General features: G+C 40.2%; 1 protein-coding gene across 1 annotated transcript; it reads right to left on the minus strand.

Moving 5' to 3' along the window:
- Positions 1-1,373: 1,373 nt before the first annotated feature.
- Positions 1,374-12,391, minus strand: LOC309517430 (vomeronasal type-2 receptor 26-like; the record flags this gene model as incomplete). The annotated part of the gene is made up of 5 exons (XM_082196666.1): positions 1,374-2,275; positions 2,768-2,894; positions 7,023-7,250; positions 9,083-9,943; positions 12,104-12,391. 5 exons carry the CDS (start codon positions 12,389-12,391, stop codon positions 1,374-1,376), a joined length of 2,406 nt encoding a protein of 801 aa, XP_082052792.1.
- Between the last annotated feature and the right edge of the window lie 1,148 nt (positions 12,392-13,539).

The raw sequence follows: 13,539 nt of genomic DNA on the forward strand, positions 1-13,539 counted from the left end.
TGCATTTTAAGCTCACAGGAATCATTAAACTTCATTTTTTAAAAAATAATGTTTATTAAGCTTTTCCAGACAGTAAAAATTACAAAATTATAAATAAGAAAATAAAAAGACATAACAATATTAAAAGAAAAAGAAAAAAATACAAAAATAGACAATAAAGAAGAGAATTAATAAAAAAGAGAAAAACAGTCCATATTTTCATGTCATATCTTTCATTTACTTATTTCCTGACCTCCTCACACCCCCCTTTTCTGTATTCCAGTTCACATAGTTAGTTCAGCAAATCCTTACCCTCTATCATTTACCTTTACTTATTATCTTAACCTTTTATAACTATATATTTCCAGCCATTGTCAATCCACATTTACATATTCTTATTCGTCTTTTTACCAATACCGCTTATTTTCAGTCCAACATCACTTCAACATTCATTAATTTAACAGTATTTCTGCAGATAATCTTTAAATTTCTTCCAGTCTTCCTCCACCGCCTCCTCTCCCTGATCTCGGATTCTGCCAGTCATTTCTGCCAATTCCATGTATTCCATCACCTTCATCTGCCATTCTCAGGAATCATTAAACTTCAATGACTTTTTTTACCCCACCCCCAAAATTTATTTGATACCACATTCAAGCCAAGTATTGGCTAGGATACTAATATACATTTCTCCATATTTGATGTTAATGACTCAGTTCTGCTCCCCTGTGTTGCTTGGATCATCTTTCCCCTAATAAAGTATTTATAGAAGAATATCAGCAACTTTCAGGGGATAATCAAACTTTTAGAGAAAAGCTTTTGGGTGAGCAATCTGTTTTTCATTAAAGATAAGATGTATCCTAAGTCATTCACAGATCAGACCCACTGATGATCAATGGACAATACTAAATTAAAAGTCTATTGGCCAGCTCTAGAATACCCTGATAAAACCCAAAATAATCTCCAAGTGTTTTGAGGGAAGGGAAGGGAAGGGAAGGGAAGGGAAGGGAAGGGCTGGGCTGCTGGATAAGACCAAGAGCCTATGTTGTCCAACATTTTGTTTTCAGAGTGGCCAACCAGTTGCTCCTCAAAAGCCCTCAAGGAGGAAATATTGCCTCTCATATTGGAGAAAATATAGAAAATGCCAGGGTAGGAAAACTGCAATGTAGCTCACAGGTTAGGCTTGTAATCAGAGAGAATATAATACTTTCGGGGAGGATGTTGACATAAATGGACAGACAAGCTCTTATGATTATTTATTTGTTTGTTTATTTAATAATAAATTGTTTATTTTCTACAGAACAGTATGTGTGTGATCTCCTTATATGTATCACTCATTATTAATTGCATACTTTTGAGTGGAAAAATATTTAGTTAACATTGGACCCATTGATTCTCTAGTCATTTCTTCTAATTAGCTGCCCCTTATTGTTCAACTCAGGTCTCATCAAAATGACATAGCATTTAGGAGAAAATATGCAGCCCAGTAACCCAAAACTGGAGGACAAGATGGAGAAGATCTCCACTGCCACCATGTATTTTCCCTTTGTGCTCAAGTAGGTTGGAACAAAGGATAACCACACACTGCAAAAGACCAACATGCTGAAGGTGATGAACTTGGCTTCATTAAAACTGTCCGGCAGCTTCCTAGCTAAAAAGGCCACTGTGAAACTGACAGCTGCAAGGACACCCATAAATCCCAAGACACAGTAAAACATGATAGTTGAACCCTCATTACATTCAAGTACAATTTCTTCAGTCATCGAGTGCATGTCAAGGACTGGAAATGGGGGAGAGGTTGTCAGCCACACACTACAAATTGTAGCTTGAATAAGGGAGCAGGAAAGAACAATGGAGGTAGCCAATCGTTTCCCCACCAATTTCCTTACCCTAGATCCTGGTTTGTTGGCCATGAAAGCTAGAACCACTATGGTGGTTTTGGCCAGAATAGAAGAAACGGCCACTGAGAAGATCATGCCAAAAGCAATTTGTCGAAAGAGGCATGTAAACTTCTCAGGCTGGCCTATGAAAAGCAAAGGGCAAAGGAATGAGAGCAGGAGTGAGATGAGGAGAGTATGGGTGAGGTTCCGGTTATTGGCTTTGACTATGGGAGTTTCTTTGTGCTTAATGAAGATCCAGAGCACCCAAGCAGTGACGAATGACAAGAGTAGAGTACAAACAGCCAAACTAACCCCCAAAGGTTCTCCATAAGACAAGAAAGTTATTGCTTTCACAATGCATTCATACTGGCCATTGTTTGGATATTGATCTTCAGGGCATTCAAAACAGTCATCTATATCTGGAAAAGAAAAGAGTCATTTTTAAGCATGGAAACTCTGGTTAAAAGCAAGCATAACATTATGATAGCTTTAAATGACTGCTTCTATAGTGCTATTGAAATACATGACTGATTTCTTCTCCTTTTCAGTGATTTCTTCTCAGGACATTGTGTTCAAGAGAACCTTAACAAGCTGCAGCCCTTACAGCAATGCACCTACTGTGACCAACTGGTCTTACAATAAAGATTCTTTCCCAAGATATAACTAAACAAAAGGTATCAATTCCTTTCTCATCTCTAGTTTTGCTGAAATCCTTCCCCCAGACCTATCATGAAACTGAAAACTTCAGCACCAAAGTGGACCCACGTCAACAGTAATATGAGACAACAAAGACAACAACATCTTATCTCCCCTGTTCTTACACTTAAAACATCAAGGAAACTAGTTTCTGGTGTAAATTTACTAGATCATATCTGGCATAATTTATAAATAGTGTACACAACAAATCTTACCCTTCTGGTTAGAAATTCTCCCTTCTGGACATGGAAGGCAACCATAGCAGCAAAATGGCTCTCCTTCCTTTTTGGTCCGACTATAACCTAAAAGGCAATTCTCATTACACACAGAAAGGGGTTGTACCTGTCCATAAATGAAAGAGGAAATAATGTTGAAGTGTGTCACTCACTGACCCATCTTTAGATAACTACAGTTTATTGGTTGATACTGTGCAGGCTACAATTATTGCTTTTGTTTGTTATTGTGTTCTGTGTTTTGCTGTAGACTGCCCCGTGATCGCTTTCACCTCCAGTAAAAGCTGCCGTATTGGAATCTTTGTCATTTCTCCAGCAACTGTGCCCTCATAAAAACCGTTACCATAATCATATTGATTATATAACAACTCCCTCAAAGCTACCACAGTGCATTATCAATCACATCTGAATGGTATTTTCCAAAATTCTCTGCCCTTCATGCAATCTCTCCATATTGCATCCTTGCAGAATTAGCCTCTGCTTTACTATCTTTATATTTTTCAATTTAGTTTTATTTTCAGCTACAACCTTTGCTTGGTCAGTTTCTCAACATATTAGTTTGCAACTAGGGGTCCTGATATTATCGACTTAGAATGTTATTAGTTCAGAGACCAAAACAGTGGGAAACAATGTTGCTTGCACCCTTTCCATAATACAGTGGGTTTTCGAGCATCTTGGAAGCTGAGCGTTTCGGAAGCTGAATGACGAAAACCTGAAAGTAATTACATCCGTTTTCACACGCGCCTCGGAGGTCAAACAGCTTCCACTGCATGCTTTTCTTTTTTCTCAATAGATTTTGCCAATCACCCATTGCTCCTCAGTTTTTGAACATTTCAGAAGTCGAACGGTCTTCTGGAACGTATTATGGTCGAAAACCGAGGTTCCACTGTACCAGAAATGAGTGATATGGATCTACTGTACTCTTCTTTATTTCTTAAGATAATTGTAATGAACTAATGGCTGACCTATAGAACTTTTTTGAATGTTACCTTTTCCCCAGTCTAAATCTTCTACCACCTTAGTTGGCTCTAACTGAATATTTGCCCCTATATGTTCCCATCACCAAAAGAAATAGCTTCGTTTGCTCTACATCAAGGCAGGCCTGGGATCACGCCTTTCACATCATATATATATATATATATATATATATATATATATATATATATATATATGCAGGTTTTGGTGTCTTCGGGTGTCTTCCCGTGTAAGAGTCGGGGTGTCTGTGCGACGTTTCGACGAGGTCTCACTCGTCATCTTCAGGCTGGTGCTTTCGGCTTCTTGTTACTGGAACAAGAAGCCGAAAGCACCAGCCTGAAGATGACGAGTGAGACCTCGTCGAAACGTCGCACAGACACCCCGACTCTTACACGGGAAGACACCCGAAGACACCAAAACCTGCATTCCTGTACCCGTGAAAATCTACGAAAGCAAATATATATATATATATATATATATATGCAGGTTTTGGTGTCTTCGGGTGTCTTCCCGTGTAAGAGTCGGGGTGTCTGTGCCACGTTTCGACGAGGTCTCACTCGTCATCTTCAGGCTGGTGCTTTCGGCTTCTTGTTACTGGAACAGAGCAGAGTCTGGTGTTTGAGTTCCTATAAATACTGTTGAGGGGTGTGGTGTATAGCCTCCAACGTTCTGGGCAGAGAGGAAGTTCCTAGATTAGTGTGCCTTTTCTTCTTTTGTTCCTTAATTACTTGAGGGATATCTTGGGTGATTTCATGAGTGATATTCTGAATACCACTGGGTGGGTCATTAAGTGTAGATTAGTTGCTAAAGCTTTCGTGTCTTGACCTCTTGAGCTTGTGAAGAGTTTTTCTGAGAAGATGGCTGTGCTGCATTTAGTTGTGCTCTGGCTTGGCTTCGTGTATAGGGGCGAGCTGTGGTTTTGTGCCTTGTGCCAGCCAGATCTGTGTAGGGATTGCAGGGGGGTGCAGCATCCGGAGGTGCCACTATAGTTTGGCTACTGGATGGAGTCTGTAATATGTCTGTGGAGAGGGTCTGGGTTTGGGTCTGGTGTGGTTGATTGGTGACGGCGTTCTGTGTGCCTCTGGTTCTGGTGTCGGTTTTTGTGGGGAGGGCTAATTTCCAGATGTCTGGCAGGCGGGACGTGTCGTCACGCTTGTTCATGTTGTGAGGGTGTTTCTCTATCTCGATGGCTTCCATGATTATTCTCTTGTGGTGATGTTCCATGTTAAAGAGCAATTTGGAATCTGCAAAATTAATTTCGTGTCCTGTTTCTTTCATGTGTTGGAAAAGAGAGGAAGTTTTTTCTTCTTTTTTGACGGCATTCTTGTGTTCTGCGATACGTGCATTTATTCGTCTGTTTGTTTGTCCAATGTACGTGGCTGGGCAGACTTTGCAGGGTATTTCATAGACCCCTTGGTTTTCCAGCTGGATTTTGTCTTTTGGGTTTCTGAGGATATTGGCTATTTTTTGGTTGGTGCAGAAGGCTGTTTTGATATTGTGTTTATGGAGGATTTTGCTGATTTTGTCTGTAGTGCCCTTGATATAAGGAAGGAGGGCCATGCCATTGTTTTCTTCTGTGTCTTGGTTTTTGGGGGGTGTTTCTTTTTGGATTAGCTTCGTAACCCTGTTTTTCTGGTATCCATTGGCGATTAACACATTTGAGAGATTCTGTAACTCAGTTGTCAAGTGGTCTTTGTCAGCCAGGCGTTTGGTTCTGGAGATGAGAGTCTTGGCTACGGAGTTTATTTGTGCAGGGTGGTGGTGTGATTGTGCATGTAAGTAGCGGTTGGTGTGTCTACTATCTACCGGAAAAAAACACACACCAACCGCTACTTACATGCACAATCACACCACCACCCTGCACAAATAAACTCCGTAGCCAAGACTCTCATCTCCAGAACCAAACGCCTGGCTGACAAAGACCACTTGACAACTGAGTTACAGAATCTCTCAAATGTGTTAATCGCCAATGGATACCAGAAAAACAGGGTTACGAAGCTAATCCAAAAAGAAACACCCCCCAAAAACCAAGACACAGAAGAAAACAATGGCATGGCCCTCCTTCCTTATATCAAGGGCACTACAGACAAAATCAGCAAAATCCTCCATAAACACAATATCAAAACAGCCTTCTGCACCAACCAAAAAATAGCCAATATCCTCAGAAACCCAAAAGACAAAATCCAGCTGGAAAACCAAGGGGTCTATGAAATACCCTGCAAAGTCTGCCCAGCCACGTACATTGGACAAACAAACAGACGAATAAATGCACGTATCGCAGAACACAAGAATGCCGTCAAAAAAGAAGAAAAAACTTCCTCTCTTTTCCAACACATGAAAGAAACAGGACACGAAATTAATTTTGCAGATTCCAAATTGCTCTTTAACATGGAACATCACCACAAGAGAATAATCATGGAAGCCATCGAGATAGAGAAACACCCTCACAACATGAACAAGCGTGACGACACGTCCCGCCTGCCAGACATCTGGAAATTAGCCCTCCCCACAAAAACCGACACCAGAACCAGAGGCACACAGAACGCCGTCACCAATCAACCACACCAGACCCAAACCCAGACCCTCTCCACAGACATATTACAGACTCCATCCAGTAGCCAAACTATAGTGGCACCTCCGGATGCTGCACCCCCCTGCAATCCCTACACAGATCTGGCTGGCACAAGGCACAAAACCACAGCTCGCCCCTATACACGAAGCCAAGCCAGAGCACAACTAAATGCAGCACAGCCATCTTCTCAGAAAAACTCTTCACAAGCTCAAGAGGTCAAGACACGAAAGCTTTAGCAACTAATCTACACTTAATGACCCACCCAGTGGTATTCAGAATATCACTCATGAAATCACCCAAGATATCCCTCAAGTAATTAAGGAACAAAAGAAGAAAAGGCACACTAATCTAGGAACTTCCTCTCTGCCCAGAACGTTGGAGGCTATACACCACACCCCTCAACAGTATTTATAGGAACTCAAACACCAGACTCTGCTCTGTTCCAGTAACAAGAAGCCGAAAGCACCAGCCTGAAGATGACGAGTGAGACCTCGTCGAAACGTCGCACAGACACCCCGACTCTTACACGGGAAGACACCCGAAGACACCAAAACCTGCATTTCTGTACCCGTGAAAATCTACGAAAGCATATATATATATATATATATATATATATATATATATATATATATATATATCACTGAAGCAGTTTTGCATACACGTCTGAAGTTCACATGAAGCAGACCTTACCTGGTTGAACCTGCTAGGCCACACAATGGCATTATCATAAATGGTCAACCCTTTTTTGAGAGGAGCCATTGGGTCCATCATTCCAACTTTGACTCTAAGAAATGACTCATTTGGGAAGGTGACCCAGTTGATAATATCAAATTCAGTTTTTAATTCCCCATTCTGGTCAAAAGAAACCTCTTTCCCAGCACTATTGTTAAAGGAGACCCTTCTCAGAAATTCGTGGAGCTAAATTGTGGGAGGAGGGAAGGAATTAATATAGTACCCAAAGAATTGAAATATTACAAAATGGTGGTTGTTGGTTACATTTGAAGGTTTTGGTTTATCACCTACGGTACTTAAAAGCAGTATGTGCCAAGGAGGGGGTCTCTTCCCAAAGTCCTCCCTCCAAGCTTCTAATAACTCACACGTAAGCACTGAACGGGTTATCAGGCTTTATTGGAGTCTTCTCTGGCACCAGCTACAGACATCAAACAGCAGTCTAATCTATGGCATGTTCTCTCCCCCTCTTAGCAGGTTAACTTAAAGATTTATAGGGGCTGAGATGTGCTGTCAGCTCGATCACTTGCTCCCACTTTGGGGACTAAATAACACCTGCCTGAGGGGCCTTACCCAGTGATACTTGTTTACAGAATCACTCCTTCATAACAGTATGAAGTTTTATTTTTGTACTTTTTGAATTAGGTACTGGGTAGAACCAAATATTATCTTTTCCCCTAAGGATGAATAAAGAAATGCAAGTATGGGACAGGGTGATAGTGTATCATAGTGAGGAATGGTTGCTTTAAATACTTATGGAGAATGTCATAGTAGCTTAAAGTCCCTTAGTGGCGCTGAAGTTGCACTAGTGAGATGGCTGGTGCTGGTGGAGTGGCTCAGGTGAGAAAAGGGCAGGAAGTCAGCATGGTTCTTGTCAGGGATGGCACATCCCATTTTGCTGTTGAGGAGAAATGAGAATGCCACCATGTCCTGACTACATGGAAATGGTGGAAATGACTGGCAGAATCCGAGGCCAGGGAGAAGAGTTGGTGGAGGAAGACTGGAGGAAATTTAAAACTTATTTACAGAAACATTGTAAAATCTTTGAATGCTGATGACATTGAAATGAATTGAAGGGGCCCTAGCAATAAGATAAAATGTAAGATGGGATTGATAATAGATAAACTAAATTAGGACATGAATTTGCTGAACTAATTTTTAAAAAGGGATACAAAAAAGGGAGACGTGAGGAAGTCAGGAAAATAAGTTAACTAAAGATGAGAAGCCAAGAAAGAGGGAGTTTTGTTTTCTTTTATATGTGTATGTGTTTTTTCTTCTTTTTTGTTTCCTTTTTTTGTTTAATTTGTGTATTTTGTAATTTTGTATTTTTCTGTTTTTGTCTTTTTTTGAACCTTTCTATTAATAAAACCTAATAAAATATTAATTTTAAAAAGAGAATGCCACCATGTCCTGTTGCTGCTGCTGCGGCTGCCACCACAACATACCTACTCCTACTGCTGTTGCTGCCTGCTCTGCTATCACATACCCTGTATTATTATTATTATTATTATTATTATTAACAAAATAATTATACAAAACTCAAAATGAGAACAAAAAAGACATAATAAAAACAAGAACAAAAACAAATCAGTAATCCCCCTCCCACAAACACATTTAAAAGGACATAGAATGTGAATCAGCCAAAGGCCTAGAGAAATGAAAGACTCTTTGTAGATGTTTCTCTGACTATGGTCCATCATTTATTTTAATTTGCTGTTTTGTGATCTCCCCTGCTCTGAACCCCACTGGATAATCATATTTTCTCCAAAAAATCAATCAAAGAAGAAAGGTGCCCCCCCCCATGTTGTCAGGAGCTATTCCCCTTTCACGCAGTTTCAGAGTTTACTACAAACTTCTGCATTAGAGCTCAACAACTCTGGGGAATTCTCCCCTTCCACCCCCACCCCCCCCCACACTCCTCCTCCCTCCAACGACAATGGGTAGATCACTGCCAGCTTTTTTAATACAGGGAGTAGATCACAGTCTCTTGGGAGTCGAACGTGTCTGGATTAGAGCATTACCTGCCATGGCTGCTGGTCCATGTAGGCTGATCTTATTCCACCTTCCATAGTCCCATGTTTGAATTTGGAGGAATGCATGGAATGCACAGCATGTGCCACAGCATATAGAGCGTTGTAGATGCTATAGCTGTGGGCAGTCATGCTCATTTCAAAAACAGACGCAGGAAGCGTGTCAACCCTCTCCTCCCCAGTGCAGGACTCCTCATGTCTCTTATCTAAGGATGGTTTGTGAAAAGAACAGTTAAATGCCTCTTCCCAGAAAACTCTGATGAAGCCATCTTCTTTTTCTGAGGCAGGGCGCCGTCTCTGAATAAATTTCTGGAATCCTATGATACCCTCTGAGTAAATGGCAAAAGACAGAGCACCATGGAGAAAACCTATGTCCCAACAGCTTTGAAAGGGATATGAAGTGAAATCCATCTGGGCTGTCATAATCCAAACCTTTCCTAGGCTTTGCCTTGGCATATCCTGTGTCCCTTGCATCTTGAAGTACACTCTCATTTCCATTATCGTATGAATTTCACCATGCACAATCACAACATTGGCCGTGCTTTGCACAATAACATCGATTATTTCAAGTCCTGCAGCCATCATTGCAGCGATCCCTCGAAAAACATTCAATTTAGTGAATCTCTTTACAAAATCAAAGCAGATACCCTTCTGCTCAAACATGGGCAGAACATTATGTACGAATCTCTCTGAATTGTTGTCATCCTGACAAATCACCCCAATCCATATCCAATTGAAATGCTGCAGTAATTGAAGAATCCCCTCATATTGCTGAGCCTGGTCTGGGAACATTCGGTGAATGAAAACAGCTTGCATATTTATATTCAGCATGGGAGAAGACCCAAAGACAAGCTGCGGGTAATAATTTACAAAAGAAGGAAGAGGAAAAAATGAATCCCTTTATTGATTTTGAACAATAGTTAAACTCAGATCAGGATTTGATTGATGGATTAAATTATTAGTTAATTTTTATACCGCTTAGGATCAGGGTCGGATTTAGGTTTGATGAGGCCCTAAGCTACTGAAGGTAATGAGGCCCATTAAATGTCCAGCTGTCCTTTGTCAACAACAAATTGTCACTGTTTTTTGTGTTGAATATATGCTATATGGTAATTTATGGACCCAATAGGTATCTAAAGCCATTTGCACATAACAAAATATGTATTTTATCAAAGCAATTGTTGAACTGAAATATAGATAAGAAGAAGTATATTAATAGTGAGATACAATAAAGAAGTATATTTGGGGGGGGCCAAGAACGTGGGACCCTAAGCTATAGCTTGTTTAGTTTATACGTGAATCGGGCACTGCTTAGGATATTAAAACTATCTCCAAGTGACATGTAAAAAACTGAAGCACTGAAACACAACTTAAAATATTACAAAAAATACAGTTATGTAAAAAACTGTTACATCAGTACAGTTACTAATATATATATAAAAACCAAGAGAAGAAAAGGCTAAGGAGTGAACTCTACACAAATCCAGCCCAACTGGTGCCAGATATATTGCTCTGCTTTCCTTTGGACCATAGTAGTGAGGCTGAGAGGTTTTGTCACCTGGGCAACCCAGGATTTCCACCTACACTGCCCAGGTTTGTGCCCTAGAGCTGTCACTTTGTTGCTGCTAACACAGCAAAAACAATGCAGTTTGACTTCACCCCCTTTGTCTCTCAAGACAGATGGATGCCAACAACCATCCAGAGGGGACCATGCACCTGTGTTCATATCACATCCTGTGTTGTTGATGCTCCATAGGACCAGACAAGTCTAGTGAATCAACAAGAATCCATACAGATAGGTAGCCGTGTTGGTCTGCCATAGTCAAAATAAAAAAATTCCTTCCAGTAGCACCTTAAAGTCCAACTAAGTAAGTTCTTGGTATGAGCTTTCATGTGCATGCACACTTGGTATCTGAAGAAGTGTGCATGCACACGAAAGCTCATACCAAGAACTAACTTAGTTGGTCTTTAAGGTGCTACTGGAAGGAATTTTTTTTATTTTAAGAATCCATACAGTTCAACATGTTTCCCATCCTCCAGAGAGTCAGTTAGAAATACACAAATGTGCTGGACACATACAAAAGAAACAGTCTAATCTTACCTCAAATTTCTATTTGATCAAATAATAGTTGTCACAGTTTTTGTTTGTTTTTTGCATTAAATTTAGTGGATTCTGAGATTTGGAACTGATTTGACTATATGGGGAGGGGCAATAACATTATCTGAAGCCTGGTTTATGTTTTCAGCGAATGGGAATATTTTGCCATTTATATTCATTTAAAATACATTATCTGATAAAAAATAGTTTGTCCTTTTACATGAGAAATAAATAAAAAAAGTTTTGTCACTTAGGGACATGTTTAGCATTTATTGTAAGTATATACCCGCCATTGCTTTCCTAAGCTTCTCCTGCCAACTTTTCTCTGTTGGAAAAAGAGAGAGAGAGAGTCAAAGGCAAGCAAATGGCTTGTTAATCACCCATGTTCCATGCTCCTCCAGTTCTTAAAGATGGTGAAATACACCAATATTCAAGCACCAATTCTCAGCCTGAATGGATATACAGGCACTTGCTTGCAGCTGGACACCGTGGCTCTGCCTCTCCCAGAACTTGCTTGGGTTTGGGCTTGGGAAGGGGGAGGATGGAAAGTGAGGGCAGAAAGGTCAACCTGCCTAGACCAGCCTTGTCCCCCTGACACTTGTCTGGTCCACCTCACATCCCCCACCCCCACCCCACTACTGCTTCTCCACACTCTGGGGGAGAGTTGCACACCCTACTCTAGTGCCATATCTCTCTCTCTCTCTCTCTCTCTCTCTCTCTCTCTCTCTCTCTCTCCTTCTCTCTCTCCCCTCCACATGCCCTTCTTCTAAAGTGGTGTGTTCCCCACTTTACACCCTTTTACTTATACACACGGGGCCACAGAACACAACCCCCATGTAAGTGGGGAGACCCCTGTATTCCAAAACAAATGTAAATATTTTCATAATCATCCAGGCTTCATGCACATGTCTTACTTGTGGCATCTTGTATGTGCAGAGGATTGTTGCCATGTCGAGACATAAACCAGAGTTTGGTCCCCCAATGACTGCTGTTGGAATGTTCTTGACACCACACTTGTAATTTGGAATGAATCTGCCTCTCCTGGAGAGAAGTTCCATGGAGGCTTGGTAGGTCCATCTTGCACTGAAATGGCTATTATAGATGTGGAATCCCAGAGTGACATTGGGTAAGATTTGGGGGTTTTCATTTATCTGCTTTACAGCAAATGCCATGGCCAGGATATGCTGGTAGAGTTGTGTCATTGGCCTGCAAAGAGAGTTATATATTGGATAATAGTGCACCTTCATAAAAAAAAAAGATTGTATGCCCAGAGTCCAGGGAAATGTGTGCATATATTGTCACACAAACCTGGGCATTTGTATTCCTTGAATTGTCAATTCCTGCCCTGGTTTTGAATGATGTTAACTAATACCATTTATACACAGATACATGTACAATGTATATAGAAGTTCCATGTAAAGTTGAGGCTCCCAATTTCTTCCAGTGGTTGAGATTTCAGTGACCAGATAAGACCCAAGAGACTACAGTCAATTGGACATATTTATTTTAAATACAACAGTATAAGGCAAGTGAAACCATTTTACTTTATCAAAGAGAAACCAAAAGCAAAAAACAATTCTTGTGGAAAGACAAATCTAAGAAACAATAAGGTAGTTATTATATGCAAGGGTTTCTGTATGCAAGATTTAGTATTATTCAATTTAACTTTACTTGAATGCAACACTCAGCTCTCTAGTTAAAAAGTTTGCTACACAATCCCAGCTGTACTAAGTGCATGGCATTTTAGTTTAAGAGAAGAAGAGAGCTACCGATACAAAGTGATGCTGCTGTGGCTTTAGATGTCTGTTGCTAGATATCAATCTGGTGTCCGCCATATAAGAAACAGAATTATCAAAAGAGAAAAATGGTACAGGTAAAAATAAAATATAAATAAAATAGTGAAGTTTGAACCTCACATAATAATATTAAAATTTAAATATATTCAAAGCTGTCTCCAGCTTAAAGATAATAAAATGCTAGTTCTGTGTCATAATCATAAGGAATTGTAAGTGTCGTAGAGATCATCAGTTGCCCAAGAGAGTATTATTTCAACACTATTTTGACAATGGTGGACCCCATTGTCCAGATTTTTCTAAAATCACACAAGTATCTTTCCAGAGGCATAATTTCATGGAGGTTCCTCTTGAGAAAACTCTTGAGAAGGCTGTGGTACATGAGAATTAACGGTTCCTTTGTGTAAATATGTGGAATAATGATTTTGTACAGAAGCTACAAGTTGTCAATAATGCTAGGAAAATTATTTTCTTACAAAAGAAAAAAAAATCCATGCTTTTCTACTTTTATAATTATGAGTTTAACAGAAACCACCCCCTGCCCCCCTTGGCCATTT

Source organism: Podarcis vaucheri, assembly GCF_965113315.1.
Source record: "Podarcis vaucheri genome assembly, chromosome: 13".
Lineage (NCBI taxonomy): Eukaryota > Metazoa > Chordata > Lepidosauria > Squamata > Lacertidae > Podarcis > Podarcis vaucheri.